At 41.6% G+C, this 20,299-nt stretch overlaps 1 protein-coding gene across 1 annotated transcript in view; it reads right to left on the reverse strand.

Annotated features, from left to right (window-relative positions):
* PLEKHM3 (pleckstrin homology domain containing M3) overlaps nucleotides 1-20,299 on the reverse strand; it is a 481,342-nt gene that overhangs the window by 240,451 nt on the left and 220,592 nt on the right. Inside the window, exon 4 of the mRNA XM_030209838.1 lies at nucleotides 10,756-10,901. Within this exon, the coding sequence (XP_030065698.1) occupies nucleotides 10,756-10,901 (146 nt within the window). The remainder of the gene's footprint in view (nucleotides 1-10,755; nucleotides 10,902-20,299) is intronic.

The following is a 20,299-nucleotide window of genomic DNA, read 5'->3' on the forward strand; positions in this document are numbered from 1 at the left end:
CTACAACAGGAACTCGGCACCAAGATTCTGTTATACAATACTAGTGCAAGCAACCGCCAGTGTGCCAAAAATACAGTGTGCCATCAGTTACGCCTGCCGTAGACATGGTGTAACTGTTGGCACATTAGTGTTGCAAGGGAGTGCATAACTTACAGTATTCTTTATGGTATGTGCGTCAATTGGTGCCTCCGTCTATTCTCTACCCATTGGCATACCCCCTAGCACTTGTGCACCTCAATGGAATGGTGCCTAATGCACTTATGTGCATAACTGCCAATTTTTCTTAGCAATGAAGCAATGACTCTACTGAAATTCCAACAACAGAGAACAACCTTGTGCTTCCTGTTCCAGTCTCTCCCCTCTCTGGCAGCAGCAGAGAACAAGAACAGGACAGACGTGCAGCAAAGCTAGTACGAACAGAGCACAGTGCAACGAGGAGTCAATGTGCTCCTTAATCAAGCCCCCTTTCCTCCTTGTCTACAGGAAAACAGGAGACAAAAGGGTGAGGTTGGAGTGGACAACAATGCAAAAAATTCCGTTTTTGTTTGCATATATCTATTTCGAATTGTGGTCACTTATTTTGTATTGGGGGAGGGCCTACTTCTGCATGTGTGACAGAGTTGAGGAATTCTGTTAGCATGTGAGTTCTATTTAAGAATTAGTAGAAGTCTAGCTTATTCTTCTTTTCTGTTAGGTGGTGGTTTATTGCTGTCTTTTCACACAGGGTATTTCAGTTCTGGGAGTTAATGCTCTTTTGGTATAGCAAGGCCACTATATACTACTACTACTTATTTCTATAGCGCTACTAGACGTACGCAGCACTGTACACTTGAACATGAAGAGACAGTCCCTGCTCGGCAGAGCTTACAATCTAATTAGGACAAACAGGACAAACAAGAGATAAGGGAATATTACTACTACTACTACTACTATTTAGCATTTTATAGCGCTACAGAGCATACGCAAAAGTGAGGATGATAAAATAAGGGTTCTGAACAAGTGAATAAGGGTTAGGAGTTAAAAGCAGCATCAAAAAGTTGGGCTTTTAGCTTAGATTTGAAGACAGCCAGAGATGGAGCTTAACGTACCGCCTCAGATAGTCTATTCCAGGCATATGGTGCAGCAAGATAAAAGGAATGGAGTCTGGAGTTAGCAGTGGAGGAGAAGGGTGCAGATAAGATAGATTTACCCAGTAAACAGAGTTCCCGGGGGGGGGGGGGGGGAATGTAGGGAAAGATGAGAGTGGAGAGGTACTAAGGAGCTGCAGAGTGAATGCACTTATAGATAAATAAGAGGAGTTTGAACTGTATGCGGAAATGGATAGGAAGCCAGTGAAGTGACTTGAGGGCTAATATGAGCATAACAACACTGGCGGAATATTAGTTGTGCAGCAGAATTTTGAACAGACTGAAGAGGAGAGAGATGACTAAGTGGGAGACCTGTGAGAAGCAAGTTGCAATAGTCTAAGCGAGAGGTGTTAAAGTGTGGATGAGGGTTCTGGTGTGCTCAGAAAGGAAAGGGCGAATTTTGCTGATATTACAGAGAAAGAAATGACAGGTTTTAGCAGTCTGCTGAATACATAAGTACATAAGTAATGCAACACTGGGAAAAGACCAAGGGTCCATCGAGCCCAGCATCCTGTCCACGACAGCGGCCAATCCAGGCCAAGGGCACCTGGCAAACTTCCCAAACGTACAAACATTCTATACGTTATTCCTGGAATTGTGGATTTTTCCCAAGTCCATTTAGTAGCAGTTTATGGACTTGTCCTTTAGGAAACCATCTAACCCCTTTCTAAACTCTGCCAAGCTAACCGCCTTCACCACGTTCTCCGGCAACGAATTCCAGAGTTTAATTACGCTTTGGGTGAAGAAACATTTTCTCCGATTTGTTTCAAATTTACTACACTGTAGTTTCATCGCATGCCCCCTAGTCCTAGTATTTTTGGAAAGCGTGAACAGAAGCTTCACATCCACCTGTTCCACTCCACTCATTATTTTATATACCTCTATCTTGTCTCCCCTCAGCCGTCTCTTCTCCAAGCTGAGAAGCCCTAGAGGCATATTTTCAAAGCACTTTGGGAGGCTAAGTTCCATAGGTTTCTATGGAACTTTGGGAGGCTAAGTGCTTTGAAAATGAGCCTGCTAGCCTCCTTAGTCTTTCTTCATAGGGAAGTCGTCCCATCCCCGCTATCATTTTAGTCGCCTTTCGCTGCACCTTTTCCAATTCCACTATATCTTTCTTGAGATTCGGCGACCAGAATTGAACACAATACTCAAGGTGCGGTCGCCATGGAGCGATATAACGGCATTATAACATCCTCACACCTGTTTTCCATACCTTTCCTAATAATACCCAACATTCTATTCGCTTTCCGAGCTGCAGCAGCACACTGAGCAGAAGGTTTCAGTGTATTATCGACGACGACACCCAGATCCCTTTCTTGGTCCGTAACTCCTAGCGTGGAACCTTGCATGATGTAGCTATAATTCGGGTTCTTTTTTCCCACATGCATCACCTTGCACTTGCTCACATTAAACGTCATCTGCCATCTAGCCGCGTCTCCCAGTCTCGTAAGGTCCTTCTGTAATTTTTCTGGGCAAAGAAGGAGAGGGAGGAGTCGAAGATGACCCTAAGGTTATGAGCTGATGAGAGTGTTATCCACAGAAATAGAGAATGGGGGAGGAGGAGAGGTTGGTTTAGGGGGAAAGATAAGAAGCTCAGTCTTGGTCATGTTTAGTTTCAGATGGTGCTGAGACATCCAGACAGCAATGTCAGACAGGCAGGCTGATACTTTGGCCTGGATTTCGGCTGAGATTTCTGGTGTGGAGAGGTAGATCTGGGAGTCATCAGCATAAAGATGATACTGAAAACCATGGGATGAGATCAGACTACCAAGGGAAGAAGTATAGATGGAGAAAAGAAGAGGTCCCAGGACAGATGCCTGAGGTACACCAACTGACAGTGGGATAGAAGCAGGGGTGTGCTGGTAAATTGTTAACAGGGGGCTCTCTCTCACCAGCAAAGTAAAAGAGAATTCAGGAGGGGCCCAAGCCCACATTTTGGGATCCATTTGTTAAAGTAGCCACGGAGAACCGGCTCCCAAAATTCTTAAAAACTTAACAAACGGCTCTCGAGAGCCTGTGAGAGCCTGCTCCAGCACACCACTGGATAGAAGTAGAGGAGGATCCACTAGATTATACATGTGTGACTATGGCATGTTTGAAGGCATCAGGAACAGTCGCAGTGGAAAGTGAAAGATTGAGGATATGACAGATAAAAGGGATGACAGTAGGAGAGATAGTGTTAAGTAGATGGGTGGGAATAGGATCAGAGGAACAGGTAGTTAGTTTCGAGGAGGAAATAAGATATGTAGTTTCCTCTTCAGTGATTTCAGAAAAGGAAGAAAAGGAGGCAGGGGTTGGAGGGTTGAGAGAATGGACTAAGGGAAGGAGAGGTGGAGGTGACCTGGTTGAGAATTCAAGTTTAATCTTGTGAACCTTATCATGAAAGTATTCAGCCAGAGTCTGGGGGGAAAGTGAAGGGGGAGTTGGAGGTGAAGGCACTTTGAGGAGAGTTCAGTGTTGCAAAGAGACGTCGAGGGTTTGAGCCAAGAGAATTTGTCAACTGGATGTAATAGTCCTGTTTGGCAAGTAAAAGAGCAGACTGGAAGGAGGTCAGCAAGAATTTGAAATGTATGAAGTCAGCATGGGCACGGGATTTCAGCCAAAGACGTTCGGCAGAGCGGGCACAGGAACGTAGGTAGCGGATTCTAGAGGTCAGCCAAGGCTGGGGTTTGGTATGTTTTACAGAACAGGGAATGGAAGGGGCGAGAGTATCCAGAGCAGAGGAGAGAATAGTATTATAGGAAGAGACAGCCTCATTGACAGACTTGGATAACATAGTGGTAGAGAAGAGATTTGAAACACTGAGGACAGAGTAGAAGGGTCAATAGCCTGAAGATTCCTAAATGTATTGGTTAAGATTGGACGGGACTGGGGAGGAGGGTGGTTAAGTGTGAAAGTTATCAGATGATGGTCAGAGAGGGGAAGAGTTGAGACACAGAAACTGGAGAGTGAGCAGTTTGAGAAGAGAATAAGATCAAGACAGTGGCCATTCTGGTGAGTGGGGGCAGTGGAGCACAATTGAAGATTGAAAGAGGATGTTAAAGCGAGAAACTGAGAAGCATAAGAGTCAGAGGGATCATTAGCATGAATGCTAAAATCCCCAAGAATGAGGAAAGGAGATGAAGGTTCAAGAAAGAAGGAAAGCCAGGCATCAAAGTCAGTGAGAAAGGAAGAAAGGGACTTATCAGGGGGTCGATAAATGACTGCTACTCAGAGAGGCAGAGGAGCAAATAGACGGAGGAGTGGACTTCGAAGGAAGAAAAACAGTGAGACTGAGGTGGAAGGTGAAAGTAGTAGCCCGACACCACTCCGTGGCCAACCGGGCGAGGAGTATGGGAGAAAAGATAACCTCCATGGCATAGGGCTGCGACTGAAGCAGAGTCTTCAGGGTAAAGCCAAGTTTTACTTAGGGCAAGTAGATGGAGAGTACGAGAGATAAAGAGGTCATGGATGTAGGAAAGTTTGTTACAGACAGAGCGGGCATTCCACAGAGCGCACATATAGGTTCTGAGTGACTTCTTTGCAGGGTTCTGTGATCCTTCACACAATGTCTGGTTATGAAGGTAGTTTGTATCATTAGTGTTACTGAATTGGCAACAACATTCGATTTTTTTTCCCTTGTGGTTGAGTAGTAAGGGAATACATCCTGTTTCAGGAATTACTTTCAGCCAATACAGTATGGATTTCTTTTAATTTATACATTTCTTTATTTTTCTTTTCTGTGGCAATCTTCTCTGAAAAATCACAGATGACACATCAAACAGTCATTATGGCCATATAGCAATTTATGCTGCCAGAATTCAACCATAAATCTGCCAGGATTTTGTTTTTTATTAAAGCATTCATATGATCGTTGTCACTGCTGACTGCATAAGGTCTTTTGAATATTGATCTCATGATGTCAATTATGTATTATTTAGAAGACTGTCATGGGAGTGCTGGTAGTGGGATCATAACTGTTGAGTTTAATTATCAGCAGGGGAACTGGGGGGGGGGGGGGAGGAACCCTAGGCCTGAAAGTTAATTGAGTAGATGCTAGGCTTAAGATCATCAAGGGCTCCTAATACACTTGCACTGGCACTGCTCATAGCATACAGCCCTTAATACTATGCTCTCACCAGCTCACACAGACTGGAAAGAAAACAAGACCTTCCGTCACACTTGTGTCAGCCTGCATGAGTCAAAAGGCAAAGAGGTTGTCCAATCAACCCTCCTGAGCTGAGAAGCAGGATACAGTGTGCAGCTGTCCTTCCATCAGCTGGCAATACACAGAAAAGCTGCAGCATTGCACTGAGAGCATCAAATTAATAGAAGGTGAGAGAGGGTTGGGTAGGAAAAGGGAGTGTGGTGTTCAATATGGTTAAAAAAAAAAAGCGAGCCCATTCACAAAAATGTGCACAGGACCCCTTAAACGGTTAGAACTACTCTGCATCTATTTCCCTGGAAATGGAGACTCAGTCAGAGGAAAAGATCCAGATTTTCTCCCTTCCCTTTAATCATACAGAGAGTGGAAAAGGCCAAACTAAAATCATTGCAAGCAGGTTACTGGAGCTTCAGTGGCAAGCAGCAACAGTCAGGCAGCAGCCATTGTGAAGCTTTTTTATTTTACTTATTTGCAGTTTCTTAATATTCTATCTGTTGTAGAAGGTGCTGTTAGGTGGTTTACAATCATAAAATAAAAACATAAAATAGGAGGAAAAGAAATACAATTAAATACAGTGAAAGAACGAGGGAAGTAAGGCAAAGTAATATAATCCAAAAAAGGGGGGGGGAGTGGGATGACCGAGACTGATTTAAGCAGGAGTAGCCCAGTGGTTAGTGCAGAGTGCTGAGATCCTGGGGAACTGGATTTGATTCCCACTGCAGCTCCTTGTGACCCTGGGCAAGTCAGTTCACCCTCCATTGCCCCAGGTACAAAAACAACAACAACAACAACAACAACAAAAACTCTTAAGATTGTGAGCCCACTAGAGACAAAGTACAAAGAGACCAAGCTTGTGAGAAGCAAAAGGTAAGCCCTGGTAAATAAGGAGTGAGTAAATTAGTGATATATGTAGGCGCATGAAAAAGATGTCCTTTAGAAAAGGGGGTCAGAATTTTGAATTTTACCCTTGTGGAGATGGGAAGCCAGTGCTCAGCTTTGAGAAGTGGGTATGTGGTCTATACATCAGGTACTGTAGAGTAATTTAATTACTGTAATTACATCAGGTGAATCTTTTTTTTTAAGGTCTTAAGGGGGTAGTCCAACACAGAGTGAGCTACAGTAGTCTAGTCTTGAAATGAACAAGCAATTATAAGAGTTCTGACCATGTCAGAGGAAAGAAATCTGCTGTAAGGCAAAAAACAAGGGGGATACCAGTATGAACTTGGGAAAGAAATGTGAGCCTGGCATCAAGGATGAATTTTAATATACAAACAGAATCATAAAAAATGAAGAACCACACTGTTGATTTGAAGGGGGGTGGACAGGGAGAGCAGGCATTAGGAAAAGTGAATAAATTCGCATTTAGACTAACAACTTTTAAATAAGTTTAAATGGAGTTACCTCGATTTACCGAGGATAAGAAAGTAAAAAATGGACTCTATTAGTCTTAATTTTTGCACATTTTATTTTCTGAGAAAAAAATGTGACATGATTTTGTGAAATGAGCAGACTGTCAAAGTAATGCTTTGATGTTTCTCTTATATATACTATCTGCTACCACATTTGCTTATTTCCGATCTGACGAAGAAGGGCAACCTTCAAAAGCTAATCAAGAAATGTATTAAGTTATGTCCATTAAAAAAGGTATCATCTTATTTTCTTTTCCATGTTTTATTTTGTTTGATTTCTAGTGAAATGAGAAATCCTCTTGAAACTGATGTATGGAGCGAATCCATTAAACTTTCTAGTAGTTAAGCTTAATGTTTACACTGTCAAGCCAGGGTTAATTTAGTGCAACAATGCTCTACCTTTAATAATGTGAATACAAAGAAAGATGCATAAGGCAGAAATCAAGTCTATCCATGAAAATTAGAGTAGTTAATCTAATAATATAAATGCTACAAGTATCAAAAAATAAGCTGGACATATAAAACATTAAATTAGTTTTATTCTTCAAATTTTAAAATTATTTCTGCACAAAATCTTTGTGACATCTACCATTTCTATGCCCAATGGAGGCCTACTCACTTCAGGGCTTCTTCAAGCGCATACCATATAATTTTTACTCAAAAATGCATAGTTATCTATGAAAAAAATGCAATCTATCCAAACCATTTGTCCTAAAAAAAATATAAGAAAAAGGATAACACCTCTTCAAAACTAAATTTAAATATTAAACAAATGGGCCTCAACTGCCCGGGGCTGATTTCAAGTGTTAACCTGAAAAAACATGCACAGTTCCCGAGAGGGCTTCTCTCATCGACCCAATAAGATGAAATGCAAGAACAGAAGTGGGAAACAATTCTCCAACAAACGAGGATAGAAAAAACCCACTGCTGAAAAAAAGCTATTGCACCTTATCCACAAATACAAAAATAGTTATAAACTTTACTTAATCTTATGGTGATGTAACAATAAACATAGTTCCACAGTTTCATAGAAATATTGTAACTTGCTCAAAAAAACTTATCTGCTGGTGTGTATTTTCATGTAGTCTTTAAGTTCTCTTGCAACCGTGACAAAGAGCAGCCACATAACAAATCCTAATGTATGTTAGAAAATATGCTTATAAAATCAAATTACACAATCACTTTCTATGTTTGCTTCTCAGTTTTCAACCATGCAAAACAACAGTACTTACTTCCTTTCTTAAACACTGACTTTTCAATAAAGCCAATCACATAAGGATTCGGAGTATCCAGAGTTGGAATTGCACCCTGTACAACATGCCCCCACCCCACACACTGCACCATGGGGAAGACAACGGATGGAGAACAATTTTTGCACTCCCATCTCCCTTGAACACTGCACAGCCCTCATGATGGCGCTGATAAGTAATTAACATGTTTACGTTCAACATCTCTTCTCTCCTCCTCTCCCCCCCCCCCCCCCCCCCCCCCCCACCGAGATGTTCAGAAGCTTCTTTTCCCTTCCTTGCCCCCTTCACAACAGCACTGTTGGGGATTCTCTTTTCGATACAGGGCCTCTGTAGCAGTGAGGGTTGCGGCTGGCTGCAAGATCTCACACAAATGTAGTACACACACGCACAGGTTACAGGTAAGAAGTGAAAATACTTTTATTTATGTACATACAAGAATAACCAGTCCTGTTTCCTCACAGGATTGGTATTACCAAAAAGTCTCTCAAACATAGTCCCAATTCAAGTAGCCTGTCACTGGCTTGGCCAAACTCTTCAATATGCAATAACTTCCTTTATCATAAACACAGTTCCAATAGCCAAGGGGTAATTAGCCCTACCTTGGCAGTCTTCAGTTACCTCACTTGTGATCACATAAGCCTGGAATCACAGACTTAAGACTTCTTATCATACAGGAATGCTAGGGTCTGCGCTAGGGCCACTCCTCTTTGCTGGAACTCTTCTCAAGTACTGTTGCCAAGCCAGAACTCCATGGGAGGATCCTTGCTTAGGCTCCTCTTGGAGACTGCTTCCCTCGAGGCCTCTCTGATCCGCTCTGCTCCAGGGTATTAAACCAACTCCCGGCCTGAGTCCGCCCCTCTGATTCAGCCTCTGACATAGCAGGTTAGTGCTACCTGCTGTAAGGTGGCCAAACTGCAACCTCAGTGAGGAAGTATTCTTAGGGACACATGCTGCTATACCACTCCCTCCCTCACAGCCTTCTTTTAGAACTGTTGTTGGTAAGTCTTTGGGTTAGACCTGCCTGCTCCAGAATGACAGCCTTGATCTCTGCTTAAGTGGCTCTCCCATCAAGGTTAGAAACATAGAAACATGACGGCAGGTAAAGGCCATATGACCCATCCAGTCTGCCCATCCTCTGTAACCCCTAATACTTCCTGTTCCTAAGCGATCCCACATGCTTATCCTATGTCTTTCTAAATTCTGGAACAGACCTCGACTCCACCACCTTCACCGGGAGGCCATTCCACACCTCCACCACACTTTCTGTGAAATAATACTTCCTTAGGTTACTCCTAAGCCTATTCCCTCTTATCTTTGTCATATGCCCCCTCATTCCAGAGCTCTCCTTCATTTGAAAAAGGCTCTGTTCCGGTACATAAATGCCCTTGAGATAATTAAACGTCTCTATCATGTCTCCTCTCTTCCAGCGTATACATGTTGAGGTTCATAAGCCTGTCCCTATAACCCTGTCCTTGCAAGCAGCTTGGTGAAATAATCCAGGTTATCTCTTCCCACACAGCCAAGCAGCCCATCCTTTCAAAATTCACCAAAACAATAGTCTGGGTCCTCTCCCGGGGTCATCTTCAACTTAACTGATGTTGGAGGTGATGGTCAAGTGTTTACCCTCTGCAATGCCTGGGACATCTGTGTCAGGGAGCTCTGTTATAGCTCTAGCAATTTTCTCTCTCTGGCCTATTCCCAGGCCTGTCCCATGGAGCTTTAGCTTTGCTAATGCTAGTAATAATAATTTAAAAAAATAAATAATCCTGCTTTTTCAAGTCTTACTTCACTTTTGGTCCCTCTCTAGGTCAGGTTACTCCCTTTAACCTAAGACATCATATATCCTTGGACCACCTCTAGGTAATTGATTAAATTGTAATCTATAGTGCTTACCAAAGATCATGTGACAATATGTCTATGTATTATACCATAATCTTCAATACCATACACAAAACTGTACAAGTTCCAACATGTTTTGTTTAGAATAAATGTTTTTATACAATGTCTATGGACTGTGAGCACATTCTGTGTGAGATCATAGCAGAAAGTTGAGGCCTCATCCTAAGGAGAATTAAGAGGTTTTCAAAATTCCCTCAATATGACTGTGCAGCTACATATATATGACTATAACAGAACACTTTACAGTTGAAGCAAATAAAACTGCATTATGATATCACAGTTCTTTAACCAATGAACAGATTGTCACATACTGATAATATGGAGACATTAGTGGTACCAGATAGGCTAACCAATTTTATTGTGGCATGGGCTTTTGAGGACATGGGTCCATGTCATAAGATACTGATAGGGTTGGAAAATATGGAAAAATGAAAAAGGTATATGTCCTAAGATGATGTCAATAGTGCAACCATTTGTTCATTTAAGATACATGATCATTCTCTTTTAAACTTTTTTTAAATTATTTTTTCAGACAGATATCCACATTATAATGTACAGTAAAAATGATATAACTCAGAAGAATGAGCTTTCATGGACAATATTTCCATTCATCAGATCTTTGGTTGCACAATTGACAACATCTTTGGTTGTGTTTCTTTTGTTACACCGTCCATCAGCATGTGTCATTCTATTCCCCTTTTTTTGATGGGGGGAGGGGAAGAGGGTGAGGGGTGGGTAGCTAGGGTAGGATGATTTTCAAAATTAAACAGAATTTTACAGCTGTATGAGGATATCAAGGAATACATTTTAAGTGGAAAAACTGACAAAAAAACTGCATCAGATTTCTGCTGCAAGGATTTTAGAGAAGCACCCTTTCAATGAAAAAGAACTTGGTGTGACTGAACAATGAGTCAATAATGTGGTACCTTGTGCTTGGAAGTATCCCAGTTGTGCACAAGTCGAGCAGGTATGAGAAAGCTGTCATCCACATGGCAGACATTACAGTAGTAACGTCCACTGTAATTGCACACCTTGGCGCTTCCATGGGATAGTCCAATGGGCATCTGGCAACCTGTTTCAAATAAAAAGTGAATTCTATTCAGTGTGCTAATATTAGAGAACACTAGAATTGTAGGTTCAGAGCTGAAGAGTCCACAAAATTTCAAAAGCTCATATATAACACCATTTTGAATCAATTAAAAGGTACTTCAATCTACAAACATTTCTAAGAGAAAAAGACAAAGATGTGATGTTTTTTACATGCTGGGCGTGTCAAGGGAATTCACAAGGACTTTGTTTAATTTTCTAGAACTATACCATGATTTCAGAAGCTGACTACTAAAATTTGTTTGATAGTTCATGCTTTTTTAGTCCAGCTTTCAATATCCCCATCACAAAATCTACTGCTTGACTCCACTTGGTATTTATCCAGTTAATAGACTGCCTATCCTAAAAGGCTACAAAGCAGTTCACAGCAAAAAACTAATAGAGAGATAAAACAATTACTCACAGGCATGTGTAAACAACAAGGTTTTGCATAATTTACAAAAAACATTGCTGGCCACTATCTAATGATGATTTATTCCAAATAAAAGGACCAGACCAGGAGAAAGCACAATGCTCAGTAGTGACAAAGGAATACTATCAGGAATTGCTGGCAGAACACAAAGACCTAGTAGAGACATATCACTGAAACAATATATTGTGGCTTTCTGCTGTGAGATATTATGGAGCAGCATCAATATAAAACTCCATCTTCTGTATATCGATAAATAGTGCAATAGACACAGCACAGGAATGTACTCCTACAATCTAATGTAGGTCAAATGCCTTGCAATGTTTTGCAGCTGTTGTAGTCTGTGCAGCTGTCATAAAGGAAGACCCACATAAAAGGCATTACAGTAGTCCAGGCTAGAACTACCCAAAGCCTGGACTACTGACATCAAATCTGAAGCATCCAAATACGAGTGAAGACGACAGATGTTCCACAGAACAAAAAAAGGTGATATTTGTTCTTACCTGCTAATTTCCTTTCCTTGATTTCTGATAGACCAGTTGAGTTTGATCACCAACCAGCAGATGGAGGCAGAGAAATTCAAGCATTGTCTCTAATAAAGATCACATTTTTTTTAAAACACACACTTCAGCGACAAGTCTTTCAGAGTCACTCTGCAAAGGAGCTCAAAAGAGGGAGCCCCAGAACCTGCAAGTTCAAATCAAAGTTCCAGGAGAGACAGACTGTTCTCACCAGAGGGCACAAATGTGATATGTGTAAGAGGAACTAAGCCACATTTGGGTACAAGGCCGAAGAAGCTACTTGCAAAAACATGCTGGTGCTACCACCCGCACCTGCACCTTGAGAGAACTGAAAATTGTCCTGCAAAAAGGCCAAAAACTGTGGCCAGGAAGCCCAGAACCACCTCTTCCCCCCCCCCCCCCCCCCCCACACACACACACTCTGCACACCACGCCTTGAAGACTCTCCAGACTGTAGTGTAAGCCACAAAAATTGGCCTTCTCCATCCCTGAAAGTCACAATAACTGCAGATAGATAACCCTGCCACCTCAACCATGCCCTTTCAAGAGTCAGGCCATAAGACAGACGTGAACCAGGTCTCTGGCATTAGAAGGTCCTTTGGGAGTCTGAGCTCTTCCCCCACCTGTTGTAACAGAGTTCTCAGTCTGGACAATCCCCAACCCCTTTAATGACTGAAGTAGAATGGGACCTTTGTATTCTGTTTCATCACCATCAAATCCATGTCCAGGAAGCCCAACAGCCTTTGATGAAGGAAAAGGCTTCAACAGGCAACTCTCACACCCATGGATCTAAGGTCTGTCTGCACAGAAAATCCACTTCAACACTAAGCATTCCCACAATATGTGCCACCGGCAATGCCACAAGGTGAGACTGGTTGAACAGTAGAGTGAGTGACCGCCACACTCTTCATTGTCCCCTTGATAAGTAAAATAAGCTACAGCCATGCAAGTGCCAGACAGAATCCTAGTAATGCTAGTCAAATTGTCCTTGTTTTCAGCCGATTTATGAACCACTTGGATTTGGATGCTGAACACCAATTGCCCTTGAACCATAAGGTCCAGGCAATAGGCTCTCTGTGTGGGCAGACTCACATCTATTCCACTGTGGAACCTTCAGGCCCATTCCCTTGGATATTCTTGGGGTTCAACCATCAGCCCAGGCTTGTCCTGGTTTGTAGAATCCATAGAAGGTGACTGTTATAACTGTGAGTCTATGGGGACCTCCGCTCCAATAGTGACTTCATGTGCATCCATGGCTAGGGTATCAGTTCAATTATCACTGCCATTAACAGTAACATCTGCAAATAATCCTAAACCCACGGCACCTTGCTTTGGAGTAATGCCCTTGATTGACCAATCTCTGTTGGATCAGAAGTCCTTAATTCTTGTTCTACCTGTTTACTAGTGCCATCTCTGCTGCAATCTGTGCTGATTCTTGTGTTCACTCTGTTCTCTCTTCTAGATTGCAGACTTGGTGTTTCTCTGGATGCTGCATCCCTGAATCACTGCCCCATCCACTCCACCCAAATCATCAGAAGTCACCATGTTAGGTTTTAAAATCAATCTGAAAGCACAATTTGCGCTGCAGCAGAATATGTCCAGAGCAGGTCATGTTCCTACTACAGCATGCTCTTTTTTTTTTTTTTTAACTGCTTGCTTATTTTAGTCTATTCTCTGGCAATTTCGCATTTCTTGCAAAAAGATGTCTCCACCGGATCTGCAATCCATCCCCGTACTTTATGACCTATTTCTACTCACTCTTCCACCTCACAGTGTCTTACATGGGATTCATGTAACATTGCTTCACATCCTTTCACTCTCTTAAACTGGAGGTTCATTAGGAGTAGGACCACAGCACTTCATGATATTCTTACTGCATCTCTCCCACAGATGCTCAGTATTACCGAAACACGGCTTTGCAGAGGTGAAGAAGCCATACTTAAATCAATGCCTGCCGCCATAGTACTCTGTTTTCTCAACTTGTCTCCTTTTCCTTAGCAGCGGTGGGGTTGCTGTTTTCCTTCCCCACTCCCTGAAGGCTGTAGAATTCTCATCTAATACATTTACTTACCAAGAACTAGTATTCTTTAATCTCCTATTTCCAACACCGCTATTTCTTCTACTCTTATTTTCCTCCTTCTTTTGATCCCATTGCCTTGGATGCCCTAAACTAAACTATCTGTTGCTGCTACCATTTACCCTGTTTAAGTAATATGTGAGTTCAATTGCCACATTGATAAACCACAGTGTGTCTATGACAAACACTTCCTTTCTTTCCTCTCTGATATTTTTATTCAGCACCTTCACCTCCCAATACATGCCACTGGCCATACTCTGAGGAGTAGCCTAGTGGTTAGTGCAGTGGACTTTGATCCTGGGGAACTAGGTTCAATTCTCACTGCAGCTCCTTGTAACTCTGCCAAGTCACTTAACCCTCCATTACTCTAGGTACATACAAGTATCTGTATATACTATGCATACCGCTTTGAATGTAATTGCAAAAACCACAGAAAGGGGGTATATCAAGTCCCATTCCCTTTCCCTCTTCTTCCTTCCTTCACATCAGATTCTTCTGCTTTGTCTGGCTTCACTTCCCCTCTCGTTCCCTAGTCTGATCAATTCCTAATCTCATTTACCTTACATACTTCATCTTATTCTTTTATTCTCTCTCCCCTCAAATCTTATCCCACCTCTTTTCCCCTGTGTCGATCTCACCACTATTCCTTCTCTAAGCACTCCCTCCTACTTTTATGATTGTTTCTTTGGAAAATCAAGCATCTCTGAATTCCTCTCTCAGGTCACAATTTCCCTCCCTCCCCTCCCATTTTCTGCAAAACCTCTTTATTCTATCGACCCCTAAGTATAAGATGGTATCACAAGGGTCTCAACCTCCTACGTCAAACTCATCATGCAGGAAGAGTATAGAGAAAACATAGATCTCCAAACTTTCATCATAAGAGAAACTACCAATTCTACCATGCCAAGATAAAGCAGGCAAAAAAAAACATTTTTCTTCTCAGATTCTCAAGTCTGTTAATAAACCTCAGAAACTTTCTTATACTTCGAGAATGCACTACCTCTGGTACCGCAAACAATGTGATTAACTTAATCTCTCTTGATGATCTTCGCCCAGTTCTTTATCTCTAAGGTGGCACAACTTCAATCTTGACTGCCTTCCCCAGCTCCCCATTCTCCCTCCTTCCCTTCTTCTGCCAGCATTTGCCCCCTAGCTTCTTCTTCTTCTTTGGTAAGTGTCGCAAAATCTGACGCAACAACTTACCCTCTATGCTAATATTAGGAATCCTTTTTTCACTAAAATTGTTAGCTCAGTGAGCAAAACAACCTGCTCAGTAGACCCTATTCTCTCAGCACAGCTTAACATCCTGCACCACTGTTGTCTCCCTTTCCTCCTAAACAAGGTCATAAACAGCCTCTCTTCTGGAGATTTTCCATCTTCCTGGAAGCATGTGGTAATAAGGCCAATTCTTTAAAAACTCCAACACTGAATTGTGATTTAACATCTAGCTATCAATTGAACCATGCTGACAATAAAAATGTTCTCCATTCTCACCATTAATCTTCCCAAAACCCTTGATAATTGCAACTTTGCTATTCTTGTTTCACTTGACTTCACAGCTGCATTTGATCTTATTGATTATATCTTTGGACACACATCCCTCCAAACCATCAAAAAGATCAGTCCCTTTGCCACCAGTAATCCCACCTCTTGGTCAGACACATCGGCCACAACAGACTTTTCAACTGGCAATCCTACAGTGCCTATTGAAAACTCTGCAACTACTCCTATCCTCACTAATTCTCCTGTTTTGCATTCTACAAGTGTTCCCAATAATATCAGTAGCTCGGTCCATATTGTCCCCAATCCTGCAACTGCTTTTGGGGATAATATTACCTTGCTTGAATCACAACCCACCCCTCCTCCTTATTCTGTGGTTCCTACTAGTGACGTTCCTCATCCCACGAATACTACCTTAGCCACTTCGAGTACCAAAGTCCCCGCTACTCGTCCTCCCAGATAGCTCACCATCCCAAAGTAGCTATCAATATATGTCCCAAAACAGACCAGATCACCAGCCTTCTCCACCTGATTCTCCCCCACCGTCGCCTTTAAATTTAAGTGAACAGTTAATCCCTGAACCCCCAGAGTACCTTTTTGACCCAAGAGAATTAATACATCCCCATTGGGACCCAGCTCCAGAAGACGATCCCAATTGGGACCCCTTCACACGATATCAAACATTGTGTGAACCCTTGTTTGAGAGTTGGACACTAGGTCCTAGTCGAACGGTCACACACACTCTGGTACTGTTTGGAGGAACCTTAGGTTTACAAGTTGAACAAACCGACGACCTCCTAATAAGACCAGAAACTGGTGACGTTGTAGATTTTTGGTTAATCACCTACGCTGTACTGGGCACTGACTGGATACCCTTCCTGTTCATTAGAGAGGTTGGATTGGGACCTTTGGAAGTATATAGCCTTTTCGAAATCCCAGACCCTACTGAAAGAGGAGCTATTAGAATTTACCCACCCTACCCAAATTCTTCCTAATGATATATCAAGCATTGGTATACGTAGGAATATTAATTATAGCAATTGCAGTTCTGGTTAAGACCCTAGGATTAATTTTGTTACTCATTTTCATTAACCGCCAATTGCCTTTGGTACAGTCCAGATCTTACATTTAACCATGAAAACTACCAACATGAAGTGCCTAGCCCTTCTGTTGTGTGTGCTCACCATGCCTATGGTACAAGGAACAAAGCATCTAGAAAGTTTTCTGCAACACTTTATTACCACCCCTGAAATAACATTACCCACAACTGAGAACACGACCACAATCACCCTTGATGTGTGTGCCTACACTATGTGTGGTGAACATCCTGTACAGCAATATTTGTCAGCCTTTGAGGTATACCTGTGTCCCTTCTCCAATTGCGGAAGTTGGGCACAAGTATGGTGGTACACAGGTTCATGGATTCCCTACTCAGGTAGCGAAATTCCAGATCTCAAAAAGAGCATTTCTATTATGAAATTGCGAGTGACTGGCCTCTGTTCAATGACCAAATGTAATCAAGTGGCTATCACTTTCAGAGGAGTAACGGCTGTTACATACAGAACTTATTCCTTAGGAATTGACGCCTCTGGTAGAGACCCTGTTGGAAAATTTAAGATTGTTCCACCCCCAGCCCAACCAGAAAATAATCCTTTGATGCCAACAAAAATCCCAGAAGTAAAGATTCCTTACCAGATTGTGCCGATTAATAATTCCAAAGATTTAATGGCATTAGAAACAGGATTTGGAGAAACAAACCTGTGGCTCGAATGGGCGCATTATACTACAAAGAGTTTGAATGTCTCTAATTGTTATTTTTGTGCCCATGCAAGAGCAGAACCAACTGTAGTTCCCTTTCCTTTAGATCTGAACAATGATCCAGATGGTTTTTGGTGTATGTTAGAGTTATTACAAATGAAAGATGATATCAACCAGACTTGTCAACATCTTAACGAACACCACCCCTACTTACCCCCTCGGCTGAGGGTTCCACCCGCATTCAGGATTCCAGATCCTGCTACCAGATATTATACATGTCTGGAACGATATGGGGTGAAGAATACACGGTTTTTAGGAAATTTGACCAATTGTAATACAACCCTAGAAAAAGCGACTCTACGAAATCTAAATCTCACAGACTTTTCACAAGCTAGAGCAGACATATGGTGGTACTGTGGAACCCACACTATCCACCATACACTCCACAGGAGTTGGACAGGCAGATGTGCCTTAGTCAAATTGGTAATTCCAATTATAATAGCATCTTTGCTCCCTCCTCATAGCAGCTCTTCCTCACGAGTGAAGAGAAATGCAATGCCTGGATCTTTTGATGATCGGGTCTATATAGATGCAATTGGAGTTCCAAGAGGGGTTCCTGATGAGTTCAAAGCCAGAAACCAAATAGCTGCAGGATTCGAATCAGCTTTCTTTTGGTGGGCTACTATAAATAAAAATTTAGACTGGATTAACTATATATATTACAACCAGCAGAGATTTGTGAACTACACTAGAGATGCAGTTCAAGGAATTGCAACACAATTAGACGCCACCAGCAGGATGACGTTGGAAAACAGATTAGTGCTTGACCAACTTCTGGCAGCAGAGGGCGGAGTGTGCCGGAAAATAGGTACACAGTGTTGCACCTTTATCCCCAACAATACTGCTCCAGATGGATCAATCACCAGAGCTTTGGAAGGCTTAACCTCACTGTCACAAGAATTGGCAGAGAACTCTGGCGTTGACACATCCTGGACTGGTTGGATGGATAGAGCTTTTGGTAAATGGAAGACATTTATCATTTCAGCAGCCACTACTATAATTATAGTGGTAGCAATTTTTGTATTAGTAGGATGTTGCATAATCCCTTGTGCTAGAGGCTTAGTAGAACGCTTAATTGAAACTGCAATAATGAAAAAGACAACAGCAGGACAATATGTCCTGTACGAAAATCTCCTTCCCAATACCACAGGAGATAACACATTGGACTATCTCCCTCTGAGAAGGACCAATCGCTATGCAAATGTTAGAGACACTAGAGAGATGTCTGCAACTGTATAATCAGGTAATAGCACACAGGGATACAATATAACCATATAAAGCTTTATAAGATGATGTGATACATAAGCAAAATGTCTATGCAAATCTATGCAAATGTATGCTCAAGATATAATCAGTATATAACCAAAGAATTTATGATTGACAACAATATATACTCACATAGGTAAGAATAAGTTAGAACCTGCATATTAACGGGTTGAATTAAAAATATTATTATAGTAATTATAAGTTTTTGTATAACCACAGATATAGATAAGAAGTATTGAAATAATTGAAGTGGTGCCAAGATGGTAATTTCAAACCAAAAACAAATTTGACTGTACCAGTTAACCGTAAGACTCAGAAAATTTGATGGCCTGATAGGATACCTTCTGGAATGGATGGTACCATGGTGTATTTACCCTGGTGTCACCCTATGGGATAGGGTGAAGAGGGGAATGTTAATATGTGGCCTGGCTTCAGACCTACCACTGGAATAGTGGTGGGCTAAGTTACACAGGCTAGAGCAACTGAAAAAGTACTGACTAGGCCAAATAACAAGTTAATGATGACATATTTGAGAATCTGTAAAAAGCAGGTTTGAACAATGGGTCTTAACACAACCAGGTACAACATTCTAATTGAATATAGCACCCATAATGACAGAATAATGGGTAAAAGGAATAAAATGAGGTTCATAAAATGGGACTTATTTTCCATAATATGGCACACAGATCATGAGATGTTGTGAAAGGTATTTCAAAAGGAAGATGTGAAACTGATAAAGATATTTTAGTAAACGAGAAAAACAAAATGTTCAAAAAACATGTTGACATCTACGGAAGTGTGGAAACTCTAGAAATAGATAGAACGGAAAAGAGTTGGGTACAGATGCGCATCTGGCCGGATACGAAAGTATGATCTCAGAAATTGAGAAATATTAGAAAAAAAATGTACCTCACAATAGACTTGTATTAGGATCTGGGGCTATAAAAGGGATAAGATTTTGAGAGAGAGTTGGAGTTCTCCCCAACACTTCTTCTCGGACAGCGGAGCCCTGTGCTGTTGAACCCAGAATCTGTTTGATGTCTGTACTTTGAAAACTTGGTAAGAATAAAGTCTTCTTTCTGAAATCTATCTCTGTCTTTATTCCCAATAATTCTTTACCTGTCATTCTAACTAAAAACTAATCCACATACAATTAACACACACTCTTTACACTAATTTTTATAGATTTCTAATACCATATATATGGGAACATAACTAGGCAAAGATATACTTAGATTCTGATACACAGAAGACCATAGTCATGGACATTATCCTAGACTTACGCCTTCTAGTATCTACACAACAGAGATATCACTGGGATGGAATATCAAAAGGATTTAGGCAGGCGGCCCAACACATAATGGAGTCGCAGACCCTTTCTCCCCGGAAAAGTGTATTCCTGGGGCGCAAAGAGGGCCCTTAAAATTTACAACTCACTGGCCTGGAAATCTGAGGTGCTGTATATTCATGGTTCAAAGCGGTTCTTAAGGGCTGCACTTTTCATATATTTTACACCTCCTCTTCCATCTCAGGCACATACCCACCGTTATGTACTTTGGTGTACCTCAAGATTCAGTCTTCGTTCCCCTTCGATTCAATATCTTCCTTAGCCCCTTAACTCACTTAATCCAAGATCTCATTATCCATGCATTTTATTTTATTATGAACACGTATACCCTGGAGGAAAGGAGAAACAGGCGTGATATGATACAGACGTTCAAATATTTGAAAGGTATTAATCCGCAAACGAACCTTTTCCGTAGATGGGAAGG

Source organism: Microcaecilia unicolor, chromosome 7 (assembly GCF_901765095.1).
Source record: "Microcaecilia unicolor chromosome 7, aMicUni1.1, whole genome shotgun sequence".
NCBI lineage: Eukaryota > Metazoa > Chordata > Amphibia > Gymnophiona > Siphonopidae > Microcaecilia > Microcaecilia unicolor.